General features: G+C 41.4%; 1 protein-coding gene across 1 annotated transcript; it reads right to left on the bottom strand.

The window, feature by feature from the left end:
* Window positions 1-2,193: 2,193 nt before the first annotated feature.
* LOC104911781 (N-chimaerin-like) lies at window positions 2,194-26,735 on the bottom strand. Its single transcript, XM_019617214.2, has 6 exons — window positions 26,461-26,735; window positions 11,355-11,393; window positions 9,056-9,111; window positions 3,691-3,722; window positions 2,527-2,640; window positions 2,194-2,249 (listed from the first exon to the last, which is right to left on the bottom strand). Exons 1-6 carry the CDS (start codon window positions 26,474-26,476, stop codon window positions 2,234-2,236), a joined length of 273 nt encoding a protein of 90 aa, XP_019472759.1. The 5' UTR covers window positions 26,477-26,735; the 3' UTR covers window positions 2,194-2,233.
* Between the last annotated feature and the right edge of the window lie 40 nt (window positions 26,736-26,775).

Genomic DNA, 26,775 nt, shown 5'->3' with positions numbered 1-26,775 from the left:
TCCTTAACAACATATTCCTATTCTGTTATAAATTCTGAAAAAATCTGTTTTCTGAAAACAAAAGCACTTTTGTTTCAAATTTAAACGTAAAAGACGCTCAATAAAGTCAGGAAGCAAACTAACTGCACAGTAATGGATGAATGTAGACAAAAATAGCCCATTAGAAGGTGATCAAAATACAGTTTCTTATGTAAGCGACAAGCAGATTCTATAGTAACTCACAGACAGCACAACTAACTGAGAAGTTCTTGAGGGTGACAATCACTTGTTCTACCTTACTAAAGAAGAAATATTCCAAATTTTGATTTTGACCTCAGTTAACTGTTCCACAACATCACACTAAGAATATCTGACTGACTTGGCTATGCCTGTAAAAGCAATTAGTTGCCCTGTCCTATATGTGATCATTTCATCTGTGCTAGGCTATGTCTATAGCTCTTGCAGCTCAACAGCTGCAAGGCCTTTAGATTTACTGAAGCTAGTTCTATAAAAGCATTAGAGCCTAATGCTCCACAGTCAAAAAAATCATTTGGAGACAAACGAACAAGACAGGGAGAACAAAGAAAGAAAACTTCATGGCCCACTTCATTCTGAACAGGACGTGCAGTTCTGGCCTCCTCGCCTCCGAAAAGCACCACAGAGGAAAAGAAAGGCACACAGAAAGATGATAGAGATGATGAGAGGTACGGAACAGCTTTCCTACAAAACCTGAATGTATAGCCTCGGGCTCATTGACCTGCCAAATGAAGAATAATGGGGACATGACTGGCATAGAAAAAGTAAATGGAGAGCATCAAATGTAATTCTGAGATGAAATCTTCAACTTGCTGATATAATAATAAAGCTATACAACTTGGGGGGGAGGGGGAGGGAATAAACCCTTTGCAAACAATTAACCAGACCTCTTCTCAGATCTGCACCTTTTATGATGACAAGGTATTCCTTAGAATAAGCTAAAAAAAGAAAATGCAGAAGATCTGTGTTAGGAAAGGGAGAACACCAACAAGAATCTTCATGCAACAACTGCATGTGGATTCTGTGCACTTGAGCTTAGCTGAAGCTACAGCTTCATGTGATCATCCAATCTGTTCCAGATTTCAAAATCCATTTTTTTCTATCTGTGAATTCTGATTGTCTATAAAGGAGTTATGATTTACGGTGTTAATAGTTTATTCATTATCTTCAGGAAGATTAAGCTGTTTAACAAGTGGAAATCTTCAATGCAGAGCAGCCAGTGACTATCTCTGGAAGGCGTCCATTCTAACTACAGTCTAGAAGAGAATGAGCCATGAGGATACAGAGAAAACAAGAGAGAGAGTGGGTGTTTTCCCCATAAGATATGGTGCTCTGTGAGGTGATGTTCTGTAGTAATCACAGTACAAAGATGAGCTAGGATTCATTAATGTCTATCAGATTTGCAGCACAGCTAGAAAAGAGAAAGATGAAGCTGGAGACCCTGAAGTTAAAGTCTTCTCTCAAACTTTGAAAGGTTTTGCCTGTTCATGCTACCCTACTGACAAATTTCCTTTCTGGGCCATGGAAATTACATTCCCAAATTGTTACTGCAGTTAACTAAGCTGCAGCTCTCTCTTCTTTCTGGCAGTATAGTGACACATGCACAAATGATGGTGTCTGTCTGGAATCTTATTACACAAACAATTACCTCAGTACAACATACTTTTTCCTGAGAAAGAAAACTAACTCCTGATAATCTATTATTTCAGGATATTCTTGTTTGAATCACAATCTTACTTGGGTAAAATAATAAGATTATGGATATTATATGGGTAATATAAAGATTTCAGTAACTATCTTCTCTTTCAATGCTTTTTAACAGAAAAACTTTGATTTAAAACTGTGCTCCTAACACTCTTTCCCATTAGACTATTTATGTATACAACTCAGAGCAGAATAAACACAATTACTTTAGAAGTAATTAAACTATATAAATTTACAACTATTTAAATTATTTTTTGTTTCACTGTGAGTATTATCTGATACACTTGCTGGGATTCTACAGAGCAAGGAAACAGATCTGCAAACATTGTCAGTTAAGAGAGGTTCAGACAAAAAGACACCTGATTTATAGGCTGTCCCACACAGGAGCTAGAGAGAACTAACTGCTCTTCAGCAACAGCTAGCTAGCTAGCAAGTAACCCACAGATTAGACTACTCATGAGACCTCATGAGATACCTTCTGTTTCTTGGCTGCTCTCCTAGCGTCTAAATGGGGTCACACATCTGGAAGGCTAGGGGAGAACAGTAAATCAGCAGAAACACAACTGCCGCGATCTTGGAGGTGCAAACAGAAAAGGACCATTAGCACTTCAGAAGCAGCTAAGGGACTTCAGAAGGCTAAAGATACCAAATCTGTAATTAGAGTAAAAAAGTGCGAGTTCCTTAAATGCTTACTGTGATTTTTAAAAAATTAAAAGAATCACAAGGAAGTTTAAGCATTAAGGTCAACAACACAGTACAATCTTTTGAATATTTTATACATTTTAAAATGAAATATTAATTACCAACCTTAATGCCAAAGTGTAGGTTCCAGGCTGCCTTTGGCTTTCACGAATGAGATAGCTTCCCTCTGCAACACTTAATAACTGGTCAGCTTCTTCCCTTGAGATCATGCCATGAAATCTAAGGAACAAAAGCATTTTGAAACACATGCTTTTTCACTTTTAAATCACCTCCTCCTTGAAAAACACCGGTTATGGTATTTGAAAAACAGAGTAACATAAAAATCTTTGCTTTGCAGAAATCTACATCTTAAATTTAATTCCTTTCTGGTTGTATTTCAAATTGCTTTAAATGGCTCAGGAAGGCTTCTCTTTATCTATTAAACAAGCATACTACTTTTATAATTGCAGTCAATTTAATATGTAGAAAAGAGTCAATTTTCTCCTCTTAGCTTCAGATGCTTTGTGCCAGAGGCATGTGGTCCAATATTTTACAACATTCAGGGATATTGCGGCAACTTGCTGTAATCCTGGGGATGGCATAATATTAGTAACTACTGGTTTAAGTACCGAGCTAGGCATCTCTTTACCAAAATATACATAAATCAGATCTGTTTTCCTTCCCCCACACTAGATCTAACCATCTCTACCTTATCAGTCTGAAAACAAACACACAAGATATCCATCAATGTTACATTTCTGTTTCAAATCTTCTTTTTCCTGCATGCAAATGTCTTTCTCAAAAGCCAGTTGGAGAGTGGAGTAAAAAAGAGACAACTCCCTGAAAGTGCAGAAATATATGGCTTTCTCAAGTAAGTTGTCACTCAATAACATCGACAGCCATCAGAAATAGCAGCTGTAATTTTTGGTAGACAAATAACACGATGGTGAGCAAGACATGCTGCAAGGAAATGGAACAAAAGCTCTTGCTGCAAAAGCAAAATGAGCAGCCTGGCAGAAGTAACAGGGCTGAGGTGCAAATGCAGTGGCTGATGATGATACGGCCACCAAAATGCAACTTTTAACCATGCCAAGGTCTTGCACAGTGACAGCTGGGCAGATGAGGGAAAGCTGCCTTTGAAGAGTGCAATGGCATACCCAAAGTCTCTGTGCTTCTGTGCAAACCAGGCTGAAAAACAGGTGCCCACTGCAAATACTTTCAGGCTTTCCTGTAAATGTTATCAACCAACACATCATGGAGATAAAGCACATTGAGATGCATGTTACTTACTCTCTTCCATAATATTTGGGACGGTTCTCTACCTAGAAAAAAAACAGATGGAAACTGTAATGTTTCACATTTGCAAGTGTAACAACATAATGTCCTTAACAGAATATTATTAATAGGTAGGGACATAACAGTGAAGTATGTATCAAAATCATTGACCATCCCAAGGTTTTCTCTGTGAGTGGAACACAGGAAGTCAAAGGTGGAACTTCAGGAGAACACTGCACTTCTGAAAGGCTTAACATGGGGTGAGAAGCAACGAGCTGCTTGGGTCATGTCCTCCATGGGTCTCTGCTAACACAAACTGATGGCATTAAGTGTTGCTCATGCAAATTGTCAACAAATTAAATATTCATTTGCAGAAATGTACTGTATTAAGGACACTAGCATAATGAAACACCTGCAAAACTCTTAGATCTAAGTAGTATCTTCCATCACACAGCTGTTGCTGTCACTGGCAGAGGAAACGAAGCCTCTGTCACGCTCAGGAAGGGCAAGTGGCAGATTAAAGGTTCATTAGCAAGTGGCTAATTCGCATATTACTCCACTGAACTGTGATCTACAGCACCACCTAAGAGACCTCAGCATCACATAAAAATGTCCTACTGCGTAACACAAGGCAGCCCATTCTACAGAGACCCTACAGTGTGAACAGACACACCAGGCAAAGGGTGGCAGGAGTCAATTTTCCTGCTAAGTATTTTGGACGAAGCAACTCAATTGCAATCGTTTGGGAAGTTTTTGACAAGAGAGGGACTGAAGACCTCCTTCAAATAAGCTCAATAATCTCACCCACCAGGTTATCCTTCTTAGCCAAATTTAGAGGAGGGAAATCTTTGGAAAATAAGATTCAACACTTAGTTATACAACCTGAACTACAAGAGTCTAAAATGATCCAGCTGCAATAAAATAAAAAGTACTTGCAGTAAACTGCCACTCCAGTTTCCTTTTCCCATTTTTCAGAGAACTGCCTATTAAAATTAGCACTCCTTTCCTGTTACCACAGTGGAGTATAAATAAATACTTCAGATGTCTAAAACGTCAAAAAAATGCAACCCAATATACAGTCCAGTAACAACTCTTCCATGCTCCCAGCAAATAAAAAGCTGTTGTGATGGTTTATCATTTTTGTGAAAACATTCAGTCACTAGAAAGATTAAAACGTTCTAAAAATATATTCTTTTCCCCCATAAAACCAAACAGTGTGATAACTATATTGAAAGGTACAGAAGAGAAATTGGATCAATTCAAAACAAAGGGAAAAAAAATAATCTTACTTTTTCTGGTTAAAACTAAGCTATTTTATTAAAAGGAAGACAATATGGAATCAGACAAAAAGTGAAATTATTTTGCAGTTACTAAGCACACCCTCAGAATAATTGCAAATCTAGTAGAAACTGTAACGCTGCATTCAGTGAAATTACTTGAAAACATGGATCGGCAGATGGCGGGAGCTCACTGAGCTCTAGGCCATCCGAGCCAGGTTTGCAGTTCACTTTGGTGGACTGTGAGTCAGAGAGCAAAATAACTGCTCTGGTTGACATTGAGTCCCTACTGATCAGTTTTACGAACTGCATAAAAATGTCAGTGTAAATGTTGACGTGCAACACAGCCTGCTTTTATAAGACCCTGTGCAACAGGAACCCACTTGGTTCCTGGCCTGGTTTTCTGTGCGTGTCTGTGTGCTTTCTCAGTAACTTTTTTACTTATCATAATATTAGCTTTTTGTCACCTAGACTGAATGTGTACATTTAGTTTCTAAGGCAACTCCACCTGAGCTCAGCGGGGGCCTTCTTCACTGCCTACTAGCTGGGCTACACATCCAGTGCAGTCCATGTGAATGTACGAAAACAAACAAGTTCTTGTAAAGCACATTTATCATGTCCAACAATTAGCACCATGCTTCAGCTTTCTACAACGCTTCCTTGCACCAACCTTACTCACAGTAAATTAGGCCTAAAAGAAAGCATGGCATTTGCTCTTACATCTGCTGGAAGCAAGATGCAGCTTTCCTGGGTTTTTGTGTCTGTTTGAACTTCCCAAAGTTCCCACCACACTGTATTTCTGTGTCCTCCAGCTAAGTGTGAGTACTGAGAGCCAATCAGGTCAGCACAAAGCCTTGTGGGGTTGACTTACACTGGGTCAAGCTGCAAGCTTAGGGCACAAAACAGAAACGTTCAGTGGGACTGGAACTAAAACCTATGTGAAAAAGGGAATATGCTTTAAAATAAAACCAAAGCAGCTGCATTAATTGTGAGATATTTGTCTTCAATTTGCTTACTTGTACTGTACATGCACTTGAGGCCACAGGAAAGATCTGGGCCTTGCTGCGATGTCTACAAGAAACATGAAGGTGAATGTAATTATCTACAATTGCTTTATGATTTCCCCCCCTCCCCCCCCCCCCACACACAAACTGAGTGAAGCCAATATACCCGAGTTTAGGAACAGATAACGAGGCAGACCCGGTAAGTACTTAATAGGAACCACTCCTTTGGAGAAGAGCCTATGTACCATGGAGGCTGGGACATCCTTCTGGGTGAGTATGACACAGACAAAGTCACCTCTGCGAACAGCTAGAACATGGATGTGCATTACATATGCCTGGTCTGACTGCGTGCAGAGGCCATTTTCACAAGGCTACGCAGAGATGCTGTTTAGCAGTTTGTTTTCTACTAGCACCAAATCAGAATGAAGCCTTGTTACAGGGCAGGAAAGGGCAGCAATCTTAAGTATCTCCTCCACAGAAGGAGACAATTTTTCACTCCTAATTGTTTAAAATATATCACGAAATGCCTTCGGATTGCAGTTAAGGATGCCCTACATATGCCTGCATGTGCAAGCACACACATATGTATATAGAAGATGATAAGCACAATAAACAGAAATTCCAGAGAGGTAATACAATATTAACTGGACAAACTGCATTGTAATACTGACGCAAATCTCACATAGAAATCCAACACCCTTGTCATATTACGGAATCATCAACTCTGAAGTTTACAAATGAACATCACACAGAGTTAAAAGGCTTGGCTTTACGGCACATTCACGACAAAAATCTCCAGAAGCACTGGTCTTTCTAGCTCAACTTAACTCCACTGATCTGCGTGTTGCTCTGATACAAAACTGGTGCAGCAGCTCAAACTCTGTATTTGAGAAGCGTTTCATGTTAAGTAGGTCATTCTGTTGAATGCACCTCTCAGTATCAGCACTTGTACACAACGTGCCTTTGCACCTCAAATAAGAGAGGGATTTCTTTATTTTAAAGTGTGACATTCATTTATTCGTTAACAAGTGCTTTTCCTCTAACCATCAATCTTGCTTTTTTTCAACAAGTGGAATACAGTAACAAGGAGAGCAATTTAGGCGCTAATACCTCACCAAATTACACGTTGTTCCCTCCCACTGACCTCTTTGATGTTCGCTGGACCAAAATTCTCCTCCTGATATTTATGAATTTGTTTATACAGCTGAATAATTCAACCACTTAGGAAAAGACTCTGCTCCCCACTGACTCATGCATGGCTGCTAATAGTAACCCAGCTGAGAAAGAGCAGATCACAAAACTCAACACTAGCAGGAGAGGCTGAGACCACAGAGAAAGGTTAAACATGTTCCTGCTCAATGAATACATTTCCACATCTAACCTGAAGCAGCTGCAAAAACTGTTCAATGTTTATAATGAAAAACACTTATCTGTGTTGTAATGCATTATTTCAATTTTACCTTCATTAGGTAAAAATAATCTTCAAAGAGGTGGTTGTTTTTTTTTTCCTGCTGAATGGATACCATAAAGAGAAAAAAAATACTTAATATGTGATGCTATGCAGTTAAATATCTGCAACTGACTCATTCTTTCATAGCTCTTTTACTTAGCTCAATTCTTACTGATTTGTAAACCCTGCAGATTTTACTTCTCAGTTTCTACAGCAGCGCTCATGGTACAGACACCGGTTTGCTCAGCAGTTCAAGAGCTCGGATGAAGCTATTAAAAAACACAGAACATCTGCCTTCTTTTTTGTTGCACAAGGAAAGTTTTACACTTTGTTAAAGTTCAACTGGTGCAGTTTTTCAATTTGCCACCTCTATAGTACCTGATAAAATTTTATTTTTATAATTAATGGCATCAAAAGTAAAATGAGAGAATTATAGCGGTCAGTGTGACTTGTATTTGAATAAGCTTTAAACAGATACTTTTATATTCGTCTTGCATGACTAGGTCTTGTTCAATCCTGCAAAGAGGCCAAACTGGATCTGAAGGATTTCCATCATCCTTGAGAGAGAAAATATTTTGTATGATCAAATACACACACTTATATCTCTGCTTGTTTGCCTGAATTCACCCAGCTGAAGCCTAACAGCATTCTAAAAACACTGATGGAGAACGCTGTGTAAAATTTGCTTGTGACTTCTCATCACCGAGGGCTATAATGCTTGTAAAATTAATGCATTCTTTCCTAGAGCTAAGTCTTGCTTAAGTGCAATCAGCTATTGTTACGTTGTTCATAAAAATACAAATCTATCACATTAGCAGAAGTCAGGAACGCTTCCACTAAATTAAATATTTTGTTTCTGTTAAATCTCTACCTTTTATCTTAAAAACTGACAGGTTATTTCATGGAATCACAATTGGGCATTTGAAAAGATGACTGCAAAACGCCTCTTTAATTGTGTAAAGTAATCCTTTTTCTGATCTAAACTGCAAGCTATAAGTGTTCCTGACAGTGCTGTGTCCCTCTGTATTTAATACCACGTCAAAATGACTAACATATTGCAAGGATTAATTTCCTTTCTCTTGGCACATGATAAAAAAGCTTAAGTTTTACTGCAGCAATGTAATAACTTTCAGTGGTTACGCAGTTATGCTCTGTAATACTGTTCACATGTCAAACCTAACATTTTGGTATTTTCGTAACTGAAATTAATGCTTCCCAGGTTCCTAACTGAAGCTGCAAGAGAGATGCAGCCACTAGCAGACCCTTGCTGGCAGGCATAATTGTACCAGCCACAGCCGCCAGCACCACAGCTCTGAGGAGATGTGAGTCCACCACAACACCATGCAGAATGTGCTGGCAATTCAGGGTCTGCCACAACACCCAGCCCCAGGAGCAGGTGCTTCTGTATCACAGCATCTCAGCAGGGCCCCTCTTTCTGTTTGGATCCTTAGAAGCTGTGGCTCTGCATAGCTTAGCAACTGAGACTCACAAAACAGAATGCGAGGAAGTATTACACTTCTGCTTGTTGATTTATTACTCATACCAATCACACTGCCATGTCTCCCACAAAGTGCTGTCTGGGTTGCACAACATTACATACAGACTCAGAATTGCTGGACTTTATAAAACTGAATGTTAATAACACCTACCTCACAAGTGCAGGTTATCCTTCTAGGATGGGGAGCTTCCTGTTGCAACTGATACACTAAGAGAAGGCAGAAGTTACATTCTGGTTAATACCGAATCATTGTACCTGTTAAGCTTTTTCGTATCTATTTTCTGTTTAAAAGACGACTTACTGCAAGGTTTAATATGAATACACAGGTATCAAGGTCTCAAAATCGTTTACAAGACGTCAGAAAAGAGCATATTTCTAGCCAAACCTGGATTACTGATTATTTTTTACAATTGGTTGCTCAAGCAATAGGGAGTCTCTGGTCAAGCAGATCAGAGAAGGAATTAGGATAAATGCAAATTAAAGTTTATTATATGTGAAATCAGGCAGCTATCACACTTTTTGCAATGAGCGGACCCTTGTTGGATCACCAGAAACACGGTGACAGACTACAAGAGTCATTCAGAACTCTGCAAAATCAAACCTGATGCTTTTGCCACTACTCAGTGGTGACCTCTGCATTTGTCAATCTAAAAACATCAGGAGTCAAATAGCAGCGTAAAGCAGTTAAGACCTAAATTATCACATACACTTACTAGTATCTTCCAAACCTCTTTTATTTTTACTTTTAATATGAGACTCAGTAAGCCAAAATAAATCACAGGAGCCAGTGGCAACTTTGTAGTTTAATACCAGCTGAGCAACTGTCAACTTCTATCATGAAACCAGTTTGGTTTGGTAAGTTACCCGCAAAACAAGGCCGTCAACACTAAATTATTACTTGAATAGGACCAGATCCAATAAAATGGGCATTTGGAATTGTAAAATTGTAATGGTTTTAAATTAAATTATCTTTCATTCATTAGTACTAACATCAAGAGCTGATAGGTGCTGTCACTTTCTTCAGGTAATAAAACCATACATTACTTTATCCAGTAAGATTTCAGGCCGTTCCTCTTCTTATTTGATGATGAGGCTTTTCCACTGACAAATAGTGTATTTATGTGCAAAATTACATGAGAATGGAAAAAAGGCAAACTGCCTGATGATTTGGCAATTATAAGATCAACTGGAAAAATTGACTCCCTTTGTTCCAAACAAAAAAAGCTAATGTTTTCTTCCTGATGTTACTAAAAATCAATCCTAACCATTCTGTACCGGTATTACCAAAATGATTTATGCAACTGATGAAAACCAACACAGACATATATAAAACAGCAATCTTCATTTCAAGCATAGCATGATCCTTTATTTGCCTACACAGATCCTTTACCTTCCATTGTAAAAGCCATTTCTGATGGCACTAATCCTTGTCTAGATCCAATTCTAAGAACCAGAGTAAGGTTTAAAAACAAAAAAAAACAAAAAAAAACCCACCAACAACAAAGTGAATATGGGTGTCTCTGAATTTCAAAGAAGAGCACAGCAGAATTAACATATTTTGCAGAAATAGGCCAAAAGTTGTAAATTGTTTCCCTCTTTACTTCAAGCAGGTTTGAAAAGGTTTTCTGGAAAGAAATTCCTTGTCCCAGAGGACAATACCTTTTCTCATCTCCAGCCAGAAGCACAGCAGGTAGACTAGTTAAGTGACAAAACAAGATGTGCATTTCTTCTCCTCTAATTGATGTATGCACTTCAAACTTCAACATCAGTTTCCCTGCTGCAATTATCGCTAGGGAAGTCAAAAAAGCCATTCCCCTTCATCCATCAGGAGAGAGAAATACAAACAAACCCTGTGACTGTGCACTTAATTCTGCTCTATGGGAAAGGTTTGCTGTGGTGAACCAAAACAGCACAGGAGAGGGGTGTACGCATATTTGTCTGAGCCTCCACCCAAGCCCTGGTATTAAGAAAGGTTGGACACTCCTATTTCTTACTGTGGCCTGCAACGAGATGCCCAAACAGGCAGTGCTGCTCAGGTTCATGGAAGATACAGAAGCTTTTGGTGCTTCTTAAACTTATACTCCGATGTTACAATTAGAAAGATTAGCACGGTGGAATGGCAAAAGAGACAAACAGGAGAAGAATGCTTACCCACACCCAAAGATCTAGGCTCACAGGAAAAAACTCCCCAAAGGAGGGACCTACAGAAAGAGATCCTTCCCCAGTGGCAGTCAGCCCTTAAATAAGGTCTAGAAGAAATGCAGCCAGGCTCCACCTTCACCTGTGCTCCAAGGGCTGACCCAGTCCTTTCCCCAGGTGCTCAATCAGTGCTTCTTGACTCAACAGTTCCCATACACTCAGACGAAAACAAAAATGAGTCTGTTTCCAAGGCACCTGGCTGAAACTTTTTTAGCTCTGACTTGAAAAAAATAAAAAGTTGAGATACTTACAATAAGATTTCCAAACAGGTGGTCTGTATTCATCAGTATCTGAAAGAACAACAGCAGTTTTTAATGTTGTGTTAGAAACGTTTTAAAACAGAAAAAACATCACAGAAGCACTTGCAGTATGTAGATAAATACTGCACCAGGATTCTGTAACTATTTTTAGTAATGAAGTACAGAGCAGCCTGACAGAAGTTCATCCTCTTTACTTAGAATATATGGAAAGGTATTATCCTTAACCACAAATAAAACCATTTACAAAAAGACAAACATGCAGATCAGGAGCCAAAACATCAGAGGGGACAGGTAATGCATAGTGTTTTATTATGTACATAGAATCACTGAATGGTTTGGGTTGGGAGGGACCTTTAAGACCACCTAGTGACACCTCCCTCCAGACCAGGTTGCTCAAAGCCCATCCAGCCTGGCTTTGAATGCTTCCAGGGAGGGCGCATCCACAACCTTGCTGGAGAACTTTTCCAGTGTCTCATCACCCCCACAGTAAAGAATTTCTTCCTAATATACTTTAAGTTCCTTTTTAAACTACAAGAGAAAGATTTTTTCAATCTCAGTTAATACCCTGAAAAATCACCCCTCACCCAACTCACTCCTGCCATCACCTTCTTCCTCTTCTGGACAGCAATTAACTACTCCTAGAATAAAATCCACGGAAGTCCATGTTTTGAAAAAAGAGAGACTTTTCCATCCTGTCTCTAAACCAGGTTAAGTGGAAGGAGATATTTTCCATTCTCAGTGTAAGCGGGGTTTTCAAACCCAATTCACTGCCCCTTTATCGCTAAGGCAGCATGTGGTCAAACAGCCACTGCTCAGAGCAAAGTGACCTTCAGAAGGCCCTGGAGATGTGCCGCCATGCCCTGGGGCCCCGACAACACACCCACAAACACAGAGATCCCCAGCTGCCCATCAGAGATGGAGGATCAGCAGCAACAGATGCAGCACTGGTCACCTACTCCTACTCCAGTATTTTTAATTAGGGCAATGCAAATCGTTCATTCCAGAAGGATTGTAATGAGATCCTTTCGCGCTGCAAGGCCACGTGGAAAAAGGGCAAAACATGAAAGTGAAAATAATGGGTTTAGTCCCAGGAGAGGATTCTTATTCCCCTAGCTGCATTCCCTTCTGCTATAGCTTATTTTTGGCAGCATCGGCACCAGTTGCGTTGACAAATAAATAACGTCAGTGAAGGACAACACTCCGTATTTGTAAAATATGAGCTGACTGTTATGAAAATACAAACATTTTGGCAGCCTAACCTGGACTTGCTCGCACTCAGGCCATGTAATTGCTAGGGTATGGAAAGCACGATCATAAAACTGAAAAGCAGCATTATTTGTGCCAAACAAAAAACCCCAAACCTTGTTAAAGTCAGACAAGAACAGCAGTAACTTTCATAAAACAAACATGTAACGTTCAAAAACTGAAAGGAATGATTTATGTTATGCAGCTGTGCACAAGTATTTTGTTAGAAAATCCCTCTGTAAGCTCTATTGCCTTACCAGTGTTAGAATACCCCCAGGCCATCCCACATGAAAAAACAAAAGGTCTTTCCTATTGTGATTCAAAAATAAAAGTTATCTGATACAAATACTGTAGCAGCAAGAATAGTGCAGCACCAACAGTGAAGGAGAGGGTCTGTAGTGTTCCCTTCCATGTAAGGATGTTTTTAGTTTCAAAAATCACTCTGTTACACAAAAAGCAATGAGTACATGCATTGGATTAGCTGCCAGCTTCCTGTTTTTAAAGACCAGTTGAGGTGGTCCCAACTACCAAGGGCTTGATTTTCAGACAGTGCAGGCCTCTGTGTACGGTACCTCCAATTAGGCATCCAAAGAACCCAAAAAGCATTTTAAGGCATGATTAGTAAAACACAGATGCTGAACCCAAAATACATTTTCTCACTAACACTGCATCACCTTCCAATTAACACAATGAACTCCACGCTAGCAGTTCTCAGATCTTTGTACAGCTCCAATCAGCACGGTATCTCAGCACTGCTAAGCATCTCCATGATCAAATCATTTTCTACCAGACATGCTGTCCATGTACAGAAACTGCAGTTTTAAACTCAGCCTGGTGAAACTGGCAGGTGCTGGAAGTGAATAGCCTTCCTAACCTTTAGAAAAGAAAATGTTTGATAACTTCCCACTATCCCAGGCAACGAGATATCTTGAACTCTTCAGGACTTCATTCTGATTAGAAGAGCATGAAGGTTTGTTTTTATATGATTTATCAGAACTTTTTCCAATTCTATGCCTTGAATCCATACTGATCTTTAATCATATTCCATCCTAGACTAGATCAGAAAAGAAACAGCTGACTGTTTAAAACCTGTACTTTCAAGCTCCTAAATAGACTTGTCATATTATCAATACATACGCATATAGAAAGAAAAGAGTAAGAATATCTCAACTTGATTCTGATCTTAAACTGTGATTCTATGATAACCCACTTTAAATCTCAAAGCAAAGGGAAGTTAGAAGGGTAAGGGGAAATAACGCTGCAGGACACATGAAAATTAATGTACCCTGTAGTGCAGTTCTCTTGAACCCACAGCAAACCAAAACCAGCCTGCAAAGCAAGTGCCTTAATGCAGATCTGTAATGCTGCGATGTCTCTGGTTTGGGATCCCTGACTGTTTCTGCTGTTCTGCCAGCACTCACCATGCAGCAGAACCGTCCTAGGCAGAAATACCATGGTGGGACAGGAGCTCACCCTTCTGCACCCAGCCTGATCTCCTTGAAGCGTGTAGATTAATGAAAGAAAAAGGAAACTATGCAAGCCTTGCAAGAACTACCTGCAATTGAAAAGTGAAAGCACAGGATGACCGTCAGAAATCCATGCTTGCACCAGAAAAGGCTTTCTGCCAATAGAAAATCATGCAGCCATTGAGAAGTTCACATACAGACACAAGTGAGACACTGTGAGAGCATCTCAGATTTTTCCACAATTTGACTGTGACATTACAACACAGCATGTTCTACCATTATTTTCTTCTTCCTGGCTGCCATTTTGTCCACTAGATAAATCTGCACAACTTTAGTACTTTCTGAGTGCACGTTTTAACTGCAGATATGAAAACTGTTACTATTGCCTCAAACTGTTTAGACTGCTTGTCTCTGTGTATTCCTTTTATAGAAAGAATAAAAATATTTACCTCTGCTTGAAATGGTTCCTTCTACCTCCCCACTGAAGACCAGCCAGCCCTAGGGTAGAGCAGCAGCAGCGTAACCATGCATGGTAACCCTATCAAGCAATTTAGGGCTTGCTGTGAAGCTCGCTACAGAGAATTCAGTTTTGTTTTTCTTTTACTGTACGTCATCTCCTGTAGCACGGTAATCTGTAACCTCATGGAAAAGATCAGTTTAATGCTGTCTGAAAGGAAATAACCAGCTATCTGCTGGCACAGCAGCTCTTGCCCCAGACCTGGGTTGTGTTTGGCAATATCCCTGTCAAGCAGAGGTGAGGCCTCAAATGGCAAACCTTGTGGAAGAGGCTGACTCCTCGCCACATGCACAAAACCTCAATGTGATTAGGAGAAGTAAATCTAATCTCATGTTTTCTGAACAGCCTAGGCCCAAGGAATGGTATGTCATAAATATAAAAAGATACAAGTATAAAACCTTCTTCTATACGTTACAGTCTAGTAAGCACTAACATGTGTTTTAAGATACTAGATCATGGTTTATTTGGCAGCAGTGTGGGTCAAATTTTAACTCCTGGAGAGGTAGATGACAAGTAACCATGGCCGTTTGCTGACCCTTTAAACAGACTCCTCCTTGTGCCCCTGAAAAAATTTCTAGAAAATTCCTTCTCAGCCTCAAAATGTTGCTTATTAGCACCTTCTATATGCCCAAAGGGTTTACTCGACTTACAGAAATAAAGCTGTATAATTTATATTGCTGGTGAGATTCTCAAGCCACAAAAATGTCAGAGCTGAACAGAGAATGTCATTTCATCCCTGTTGTCAGAGTACAAGTGCCAACAGCCTTTCAGAAACTAAAATCAAGCCATCACAAAATGCTTTAAGCAGTAAACGGGCCCTAGCTGTTTGGGCTTTTATGCACTCCAACCAAAATAAAACTCAAACAGCACCAAACTAATTAAAGGATAAGTACAGCCACCGCCCTAGGCAGCAGTAGTAAAACAGACAGACGCAGCACCATAGCTTCAGAGTAGATAGAAGATGCTGGTCTCTGCCCATGCCAGCATTTGGCAGCACAGAGCATTTTGCAGAAGCCCACATATGTGTGCTGTGGCAAGAATGAAATACACCACAGGTCCTTTGCCACTGCCAGATGAGACCAAAGCTTTCTCCACAAAGCCTCTGTCCTTCTACTACCTGTGCTACTAGCAGTCAGTGAACAAAATGGGGTGTGGGCAGAGCCTTGGTGTGAACTGCAAGCTACACGGCATGGTGATGGCTGCTGCAGTGGAGCAGCCAGCCCATCCAGCAAGCAATGGGCATCAAAGGATTGCTTCAGCCCAAGCTCAGTGAGCAGCAGAGACAGCTGAGGCCTGCTAACCTGCCTCGCGTTAAACGTGCTCTTAAGAACGAAGACTTCTTTAGCATGTAGCTCCTCTGTGTGAACATGAAAAGAGACATGACCAGGAACCTTGGGGTACAGATGGCCTGCACCCAACTGAAACACACAAGGTTTCACAAGCCACAGCAGAACACCACAAGGCCTGTTGGGGGACAGGATGATTCCTGCAGGGCAGCAGCTATTCTTGGCCTTTTCTCATCATATGATGAGAACATATGATACGCGGTTTGGCACTCAGCCATGATGACTGACACTTCTAGACTGCTATTGAGTCTTTGATGCTATTTTAATGTTATCCTTGGCAGGATAATTCCTTTGAATTCAGAAAAAAAAAAAGCTTTGAAAACTTTCAGACACGTCACTGCTGTTCTTCAGGCAAGGCACCACTATGTACTGAAGGAGCTGCAGTGCAAATGCTCCCAAATAAATCACTGCTAGTTTCCTCCCTGTCCTCACAAGAATAAAGCATCCCTTCATAGAGTCAGGAAAGTTGGAAAAGACCACTAAGACCATCTGGTCCAGCCACTGACCCATCCCCACCGTGCCCACAAACCCACGTCCCCCAGTGCCACTCCTACCCTTTTGGGAAAACCTCCATAGCGGTGACTCCACCAGCTCCCCAGGCAACCCTGAATGGCTTTGGCACAGCACTAAGCCACACTATGACTCTGGCCTAGGAATGTTGTACTGGGACAAAATTTAGTTATTTTCCTTCACCCTTTTGTTTTCACATGCTTTTGCTTATATCTCCAAACAAGTGTAATTAGGTTTCTAATTTTACGTAAGTAAAAACAATTAAGAGAAAGCAACCGTGAACTATACCCAAGAAAACTAGGAGGCTTACTTCCAGTCCTCTGATGCAACCAAGCAGTAGCTTTACTTGTGGGAGCACTTTCAACAAAAGTAAAAGGCCCTACAAAAGGCCATACTCTGATATCAGCCCTGAAGGGAAGAGAAAAATAAAATAAATCACATTGCCATCCCCATGTCTACAAATGCCTTTTCTGAAGATGATAAATTCAGTGGAAATGCTTCTGATGGGTTAGAATGAGGCATCCACTGAAAATAGCCAGAGTTCAGTGTCTTTTCTCATCAGGTATGCTATTACTGCCCCTATATGAATAATGGGGAAACTTTAATGGGAAATATTTTACCTATCATGGGCACTTCTGCTGCTAAATGGACTTGTCTGCTATGTGATTAGACCAGGCTGCAGCTCACGTGTTTCTAGATTTTCTCTGAACTGAAGCAAGGGAAGCAAGTTCTTGTTTTTCCTCCTCTTTGCTACACAAATACAGCGGCATCTGACAACAAGAATGATCATGAATAAAAATTAAGAAAACAAACATAAAATACCGATTAAAAAATTTACTTTGAAGTTTGTAACAACTGGAATTTTCATGTCTGCAATAGCAAGCAAAGTATGCAGCTCTTACTGCCCTTTTCTTGACTGTAGTTTAAATGGGGAAAAATGCAGTTCCATGAAAGCAGTTAGCTTCTCTGCTAGGAGAAGTTTCAACATTTCTAAAATTATTTCTCAGTATTACAATATGCACAAAAAACAGGATTCAGAGAGGCAAAAAAGATGCCAGGTGCCACCTTGTGGACATTTAACAAACAGAATTTAATTTTATTTTGTTTATGGTAGTCTGCCTTCAGTCAATAGGCCGCAGGGGATTTCCAACACCACTACCCAACACAAACTGGGCTCGCTGTGGGTGCTGACAAGGGAGCCCAACTGGCAGCTGCCTCTGATCCTCTGATGCAGACCACTGTAAGGCTGATGATGGCTCTTTCAACTATCTGTCAAAATAATGCTGTCAAAATCAAATGTGTCATTTTCATTTCTCCATTTCAGCGAAAAACAGCCTGTCAATTATTTATTTAACCCACTGTGCTAAAGCTGAATGCACTGTCGGCTGCCCCAGGTTGCTGGAACAATGAGATGGGCAGCTCCCTACCATTTCCTATGGGTATGTGAATGGTCTTTTGCTAACAAATCCTGCAAGACCAAAGTTGACAAAAATACACTTTTACTGGATGAATCACATCTCCTAGATCCGACAGACGATTTGTCCAAATGACTTCCATGGGAGGACAGTAAAGTCTCAGAGCAACTCAAAGTAATGTCAAGTAACATGAACACTGTAATCAAGCTTCCCTAGTGTAAATCCACACTGGCTTTCATTCGAGATGCTGCTCACTGCTTTGATCGTGGTCAGATGAGTTTGCTTGGAAGTAGGCAGCAATTCATGTCAAAGCTATTGCTCTTACACAGGCCTCATTCTAGCCAGAACAAGTCATATCGTAGGAGAAAATGTTAACTTTCCTATATTTCCCTTCCTATTATTTATTTCCACAATTCCCTCTTTGTCTCCTGTTCTAAAAATCTCCCTGCACTGGGACCAAGCTCACTTCCCATTGTTTGTTTTAGTTATTCCAAACAGTAGCACCTGCAAGGGCACCATCACTTTTACCTGAACTTCCATCCAGTCACAACCTCCTTAACCACAGCCTAAAGGCATTCACAAAAATAATTTATTGACTCAATTTCTCTAACGTATCTTCCAAAGGGTAATTTTGAGTGAAACCTGATTATGCAAATATTCTGACCAGTCAGCCTAATAGCAAAAAAATCCCAATATGATGTTACAGAAGTGTCTTCTACCTGTAAATTAATCTCTTCCCCTGATTAAGAAATCTGTCCAGTCAAGGTCATGTAGACCCTAAATAAAGGAAGAGCTTTCAGGCACTTTCGAAATACAATCCCTCCATCAATTGCATAATGCCCTAATTTACTGAATCGAAAAGGCATGCTTTGTAACTATTTGCTTGTTTGCTTTGAATGTTTTTCACAACCAGCATTGAAATAATGAACGTACACTCACTTTCCTGCTCTAAAATACATTTTTAAATACAGTGTTGTGGTTTTACTAAAAGCTGAACCACAACAAAAGAGCACAACACTGGCCCTGCCTCCCCACGCATTGGTAAAAATCTGCTGAGAACTTGTCCTCCCTTCCATTTCAGACCAAGATAGCTGCTGTGAATTCATTAGCCTCCTGTGGAAAAACACAAACAAAACAAAACCACCCATTAGCAGCCCAGGCAAAACCAGAGTCACACGAAAGAAAATTAAGAGCAGATCTGATTTCTGACTCCTGTTATGATGTTATGATGTCTCAGGATGGACTCGTGCTCCAAAGCATGTCTCTCTGTTGTGATATAATATATGTTGTTGCCTCTCCTTTCCCAAATTTGACCCATTTATGTTCTTTGACAATCAGAGTTACAACAAACCTATTATGATTCTTATTACAAACAGATTTTTCATTTTCTAAAACAGTTGTCAATAACACAAGCCATTGCTCATGCAAAAATATGCACTTATTTAACACACTACCAAGTCCTCTTGCCTGGAACCAGGATCACTTTATAGTATTATAAAGGAAACTCCTAAAACAAATTATTGGCAGGGTCAGAGGAAGGGAAATGGACACAATGTGGTAGAATGCCTTTTCTTGAGTTGGAATTAGTTTTTTTTCCTCCAAATGTCATTCTCCAGATGCTGTGAGCCTTCAGTCAATCCAAAACCTAGAAGTATCACTTCTTACCTCTTTCTGTTCTCATACAAAACCTTCAAGAGGCCTCCAAGGATGCAAATAGGACGTTTCATGTAGAACAGATGAAAGCCACACCTTCCTTTTTGGCAATTTCATGGCTCACTAATATAACTACGGCAACAAAAATGTATCCATCAGTCTCTCCTTGTTTATAGCATTAAACACATCTTTTTCACAAATCTCCTTCTCTGTAGATTCACCTGTGGCTCTGGAAGCACCAGGAGGCATGAGAGATGCCCCCCATTTGTCCTCAGCTCATGCTGCACTTCTGAGGATGAAAGGTGAGCTCTATGGACAAGCAGCTCAACACAGAGCTTGGCCACTGCCCACAGGAACAGGAGAGCTGTCTGCAAAGCTCCATATGACCAGTGCTCGAAGGTAGCCCCCAAAGTCTTTCCTTTAGATAATCCCACTTTTTCCTTCTCTTTCTTTCTTTTTTTTATTTTTTTCCTCCTCTCCACGTGCTTTATTTGGATGGCTTCTTAGCTCTGTTTTGAACTTTTTTTCTGGGATACTGACCCATCCTTACTGGAACCGAAAGCCCATGGCAACATCCACAAGCAAAGAGACTCTGTGCTATGGAACACGATGTCTGAATAGAAAATAAGAACAGCTGCTGGCAAGAGCAGCAGAGGCTCACATAGATGAAGTCATCCTATAGATGAAAAACTGGTATCCCTATTCCCGAGTCCTGGCAATCCAACAATGCCCCAGGCAACACTGCCTCTCTGCATAACCTCTTCTGGTATACTTAGCTCTACTTCATAGAAAAAGCTTCACTGTGGCAAAATACAAAAACAGGCACGTGGAAAGTCATAGGATGTGACAGATCACACTCCAGATTTCAGTTTAAAAATGGTTCTGGCCAACCTATGTGGCTAGAAGGGGACAGCTGCGCAGCAGAATGCTGCATGCAATTGTCACAGATTGCAATCTACAGGATTTCTGCACAGAAATAGGGCAGATGCTCTGAGACACAGAGAGCCACAAGCACTCTGTTAGAGCAGCCCATCACCCATTACCTCACAGACATTGATCATCTCCCAGCAGCACCACATCCTCTAATCCTGCCCCAGCACAGCCCAGACACCGGGCTGCAAGTCACCTGCTGCCAAGGCTAAGCCTGCAAGGAGCAAGCTAAGGCAGAACCACCATCCTGGGCTGGTGCAGGGTCAGAGCCGGCCTGGAGTGGGTGGGGGAGTTCTTTGGCACTGAAATAACATTCAGCACAAAGCTCCCAAATATCCTCCCTACAGAAAGAACAATCATTTCATCTCATTGCTACGTTTTGAAATATTTCTCCGCTCCTGTTGAAACTCTGAAGATTGTTTCAGCGTCTTCAAAGTTACATTTGTAAACATACTCTTTGGAAATCCTGAAAAGGAAATCAGTAAAATTAATCACTGTGTCAAAAGCATGCTTCCTTTATTGGGTGTACATTCAGCCAGCAAGGCAGAGGCAAGGAAGAGCTACATCCTGTTGCATTTGTTGTTTTGTTTTCCAGTGAAAAGCAATCCAACTCCGCACTAAAGCACTGTGTCCAGATTCATATGGAAGCCATAAAGTGCAGATGAATACGTATCGAAGACTGCCCATACCAAATAATTATCAGCAGCTTTTATAGTCTGCTCTGGCTTGTATACTTACCAGATACTAACTCAGCATTGAGGAGGCTGAGTCGTACCCTGACATGTGAGAGCCAGGAACTATTAGGTACTGCACTAACAGTGGGTTTGCTTTTCCTGCCCATGCTGTTACTCCGTATTTCACAGACCCCCACCTTCTCTGCAGACAGAATAATTTGGTCGCTCTTTTGCTGTCCCCCGCAGCAACAGCGCTCAAGACTTCGCTACCTGGTGCCCCATTGTTTCTGCTACATGATTTAAATGGTTGCAGTGGTGGCTCTGCAGGCCACTGTAGCACGACACCATGCAGCGAGCAACCAAACACCTCCAGCACTTAGAAAACAGTGCTTGACCTTTACTTTTGGAGTTTTCCCCTAAGCTGCCCCAAGAATAAACAGCGTTTGGTGAGCACGTTTTCCAGAAATTCTAAAGTGACTTCAGAAATTTCCTTCTTTTTCTCATTCAGATACAGGATGAGCAAATATTCTGAATGCTGGAAATGCCAAATGCCCATCAGCTCTTCCACGCCAGCAGAGGCTGTGGCACATCACTCCTCAGGCTGCCCAGCTGGAGGCAATCAGCCCTCCTCTCAGGGACTAGCACCTAGATTTAGCAGACCAAATATTCCAGGGATTTTAAATTACACTCTTCTTTGTTTCAAGACAGATCTGGAAAGGCAAAATCTAGAGGGCTTTCAATTTTCTCCCATCGTTTATGAAGATTTGCAAGACAGATACAATCCATTCCACTGAAATTATAAAGCCTGAGCGTCTGCAAAATCCTCAGCCAGGAGCCTTTATGCCAGTTTATGATTACATTGTTTAAATGCTTGCAAAGCTCTGTGGGCAGCTCTTGGGTTTGTCTTGCTGTGCTTTATCTGAAGCCTGTTTTCGTGGAACTGTACTATCTGTCCACAAGGTGGAGCAGCTAAATAGCTCAAGATGTGAGCACTAAGCCTCCAGCTCTGGAAGAAAAGAAAATCATCTGACAGGGAAGGCGCTTATAGAGAAATTACCCGTACTCCTGAAGGATTCTGATACACGTGCTTTCACATGGCACAAGCAACATGATCTTCCAAAGAGTTTGTATTAGGCTTATGTTCTGAGTTTACTGATTAAAACAGTACTTAAGTATAGTACTCTACATGCAAACACATTCTGGACACTGAGACATGCCTTCTGTCACATAAAAATCTGCATCAGCAGAATTTGGGAACTCCTCCTTGGTCTGACGACTCGGAGGACAGTCCTCCTTGACAGCATCAGGTGAGATTCCATGCTGTGCCTCCAAGTATGAGCAGCTCATAGGCAAGGAGGAAAGGGATGCGAGAGGATTTCTATGGGATGAAAGACCGACTGCAGAGAGTTGTTAGGAGGGGATGAATTCAGAGGGTTTCTGATGTAGCTGGCAGGAATTAAAATCTTTCTTTGCTCCATTTTATTTTTTATTCCATCTTTCCTCTCTTCCTCATTCCAAAGGCAATGCGATTATTAGACACAATTCTTGACCTAATTCTAGCCTCTGGTTCCTGGGCAGGTGCTTTGATATATTCTAATAACAACAGATATATTCCTGGAGAGTACAAGGCACAGCAGTAACATTTTCTATGTCAACCTCTATCTCTCTGAGAACATTCCAAAACCCTGTATTTTTCACATGTGGGCACAACTGGATCTGATCTTTACAGCTCCAGCAGTTATCTCTGTGATATTTCCTACAATATTCACAATTACAGAAAACAGTTCTATACTAGCCACTGCCTGAAGCACAATTCCAAGCACTAAGCTGGGAAGCCACGAGTGAAATTTTTCCACCTCATTTATAAGTGTTACTGTCGCTTCTCTAATACGTTGATCAATGGATAGCCCTGTGCCAGTTAACAGATTCATCTTCTTTTCCCTGCTCCTAAGTAGGTTTTTGTTTCCATTCTTCCTTGAGACTGCATTGCCAGCACAAGCTTTTCAAAGTTGCTGTCCTTACTTGCTTCATCAAGTCTTACCCATTAGGTAGGGTTAGCACAGAACCTAGGAGAAAATAATTTTATGATTCTCAGCACCTGGACACTCTCCTTCCTACCCACATGACTGGGATTTGGAAGATCAGTCAAACTCACCTCTAACATGGTTTCCGTCCACGCTTAATGACTCACCTTCACTTCTAAATCTTACTTAAAAATAAAACAAACAAAAGAGACAGACAAAAAACACTGCTCTTATCTATAGTTTTGTCTAATTGAGTAATTTCCAAGTTCCTCTCATAACTAGATGTTGACATGCTTAAATCTCTCTTAAAATCAGTTGGCCTGAGGCTACTGTTCACCTCACCACTCTTGTAATCCCTGTAGTGATAAAAGTCTTATCACAAACGCACTGATTCCATGAGAAAACTTCCATCACCTCTTTCCATGCAGAAACAAACTGAAAGAACACTCTTCTAGTACAACCTGTTTCTTTAACTACATTACTGTTGGGAAACACTTGCCAAGATGGCTCGACACAAGTTTTAAAAGTAGTTCAGGGCTACGAAGAAAACAACTTGAGTAGTGCAGCAAGAAATAATGACATCAATTTCTGGGCACTTCCCACCCCACAGTGAATCCACAGGCATTACCTATAGGTAAGCCATCTGGAGAGGAGCTTTGGCTTTCCATGTTCCTCTCACTAAACCAACCAAGCAGCAGAACTAAAAGCCTTTCCCATGCAGGCAAAACACTCATTTAGAGAACAAGGAATTGATTTCACTTCCATACAGTATCTTTACTTTAAGACTGTGACAACCAAAAAGATGTGTTTTGCCGAAAGAATCACAGTCCACCTTTCAGGGCAGCAGTGATGAAACAGTGGGGTTTGCATGGAGAGCAGTAATCACAAATGCACAGAAATGAAAATGGTCACTTGTTCACAAGCACCTCAGCGATGGAACCATCTATTTCCACGGCTTGCCCCATACTCATAGCAACAGATAGATTCATAGGAGGTTATTTCTGCAGTTTCATGTCTCATTTCTTAGCACCAGTGTTCAGGAAGGGAGTTCTCATCCACTTGTGTGCTCTGAACAGGAAGGCAGTGTCACAAATAACTAATGATAAATGCGGTCAGGAAGAGCTCCCCTGGCCATTTGGAGACATCGTCCTCAGTTCACACAAGGTAGTTTGTTAGCAAACAAACAGAAAGCGAACAGACAAGCAGTAACACACAAAAAACTCTTCCAAACAGCACTGGCTTGCTTTAAACACTTCTCAAGACACCCAGAGGCAAAAGCGCCCTCAGCAAACAGCTGTAGCAATAGCACAACTTCACATTTCCTCTTTTTCCTCTACAGTTGTTTGTTATCTCTCCTATACTTCAGCCATCCAAGCAGAGTGACAGCACACACCTCAGCTTTGCCTCCACAGCATTCCATAGCTCCAGTATTAGCAAATGGGCCTCGGGGAATCCAGCCACAGAAACGCATCTGGGTGCTCTTCCTCTCTCCAAGAAGATCCACAGACAGGCAGCAGAGCAGAACCTGAGAGTCCCTTCAGCTGCTTCCCAGCACACAGCCTCTGCACACCTCCATGCACAAAGCCACGGCCTTTGTGCTGAAATGGCAGGGATGGACGCAGATGAAACTCTATTTAGCTGCTGCAGCAGGCAGGAAGAAATGGTTGTGGAGAGGTAAAAAAGGCTGCTGACAAAGCTGTGGTGACTGAACGTACAGCCAACCTTCTGAGAACCTCCAAGTGCCACCCTGAAGGCCGCACCTGCAGCTAGCATTCCAGCAGCTATACAGAGCAGCTCGGCATTCAGCAGCAAAGGGCAATCTCCAATGGGAGCAGGGAGCTCTCAGTCACTCTGCGAAGGAGATATAATGCAGCCTATCTGCTCTTCCAGCTGCCTGATAACCACAGGTCTGTCTCAAGCTGAAACCTATGATGTCACCCTGCTTTCTAACCCTGTCCCCTTTTAGAATAGCCTTTCACCGATGCACTGAAATAGCCATAAATCAACATCAAGAGCACGAAAAAGGCATGTTGCAACACTTCCCATCTCTCTCCTTGCTCTTGCTGTGCTGACACATATACACATTAATTGAAAGGATCCCACCAAACTGGGTGGATTTTCCTCCCAAATTGACGTGGTAATTTACCTCAAGTTTTATAGTCTTTGTGGCACATCTTACTAGAAGCAACCTAAGAATATGCGAAATTTTATTCAGATACACTATTATAGGTTAGAAAAAACATGCAGTATTGAGCCTAGAATGTACATGAAAGTACACAGCAAACAGGTCCTGAGGCAGGGCTTCGCACAGGACACTTTCATTGGCATACCAGGGGTGTGAATTTAAAATAGCACAATTATAGCTGTGTAAGCCCAGGAATACACATACTTGCTTAAGTATGCTTTTCCTGTCTTTTCCCAGATTTGCAAGCAGATTACACTGAAATTGGTTAAAAATACATCTATATTCTTGTGTGGCATATTATTGCACTGAGTTACCATGGGTCAGAGGCAGCGTGGTAGCTGAAAACACATCCATCCATAGGCAGCACAACCAAAATAAAAGCTGAAGGCCGTTCTTTCGCTTTAAAGCAGACGCCTTTGGGTCTGTTGTTGTTGTGTGTGAAGAGACAGCGTGCAGCAAGCCACAGCAGCTCAGAGGACACAGCAACATATGAAGCTGTGATAATTCCACTGTAAGTGAATCACAGCTTTACCTGCATATATAGCACTCCTGCACTAACCAACTCCCCCGATGCTCCTGCGCTCATAGTTTAAGATGTACTCCTCTGCTTTTATACTTACGAAGGGTTTCACATCCATTTATTAACATATAGTAATCTTATTTGCTGTGCCCCTTTATTGTCCCTTTGTGATTCCTTAGGAGGGTGCAATCTTCAGATTTATTTTTTTTTTTCCAAACCCTTGGCAAGATTTTATTTAAGCCCTCAGCACAGCAAGGCCCGCCGCTCCATCTTCTGTTTGCTCATTAGTTTTAACATGCATCAATGTCACTAACAGCAGATGTGAGAGCACGCGCAAACCCGATTCAATTTCCTTTGTAACGCAAATTTATTGATAGAAGAATGTCACTGAGCAGATAAAACGCACAAAAGTTAAAAAATAACCCGGTGAGTCTAAAAAACAGGTGCTCGGCTTACAAACGTCACAGAATCATCATAGGATCACTTGAGCCAGAAGGGACCCTCGCAGGTCGCCCAGCCCGCTAAGAACAGCGTTCCTTTGCTTAAAAGCTGAAGTTCAAACACTCTCAACTCCGTAGCCGAAGACTACAAGGACACACATCAGCAACTCACCGAGGCAAACACGCATCGCTTTCAGCAGGCGGTGAGCTCGGCCCCTGCAGGGCCCGCCCCGCCCGACGCGGCGGCCATCCGCAGCCCAGCGGGGACCGCGCTGCAGCTAACTCGGCGCCACGGACGGCTTCCCGGCCGACAACTATTTTGCAACACGTGCTGAACTTGTTGTCGGATAGGGCTGGCGTACCGGAACAACATAACAGGTGCCAGCTCTTAAAGAGGAGAAACGGAATGACGCTCCTTCTTTTACGGAGCTGCATCAACCCGGGCAGCGCGGGACGATCGCATCGCGTCGCTCTCTCCCGCAGAATC

This window comes from Meleagris gallopavo, chromosome 7 (genome assembly GCF_000146605.3).
Source record: "Meleagris gallopavo isolate NT-WF06-2002-E0010 breed Aviagen turkey brand Nicholas breeding stock chromosome 7, Turkey_5.1, whole genome shotgun sequence".
Classification (NCBI taxonomy): domain Eukaryota; kingdom Metazoa; phylum Chordata; class Aves; order Galliformes; family Phasianidae; genus Meleagris; species Meleagris gallopavo.
Note: the sequence above shows the minus strand (reverse complement) of the source record. Positions and strands in the feature narration are given on the sequence as shown.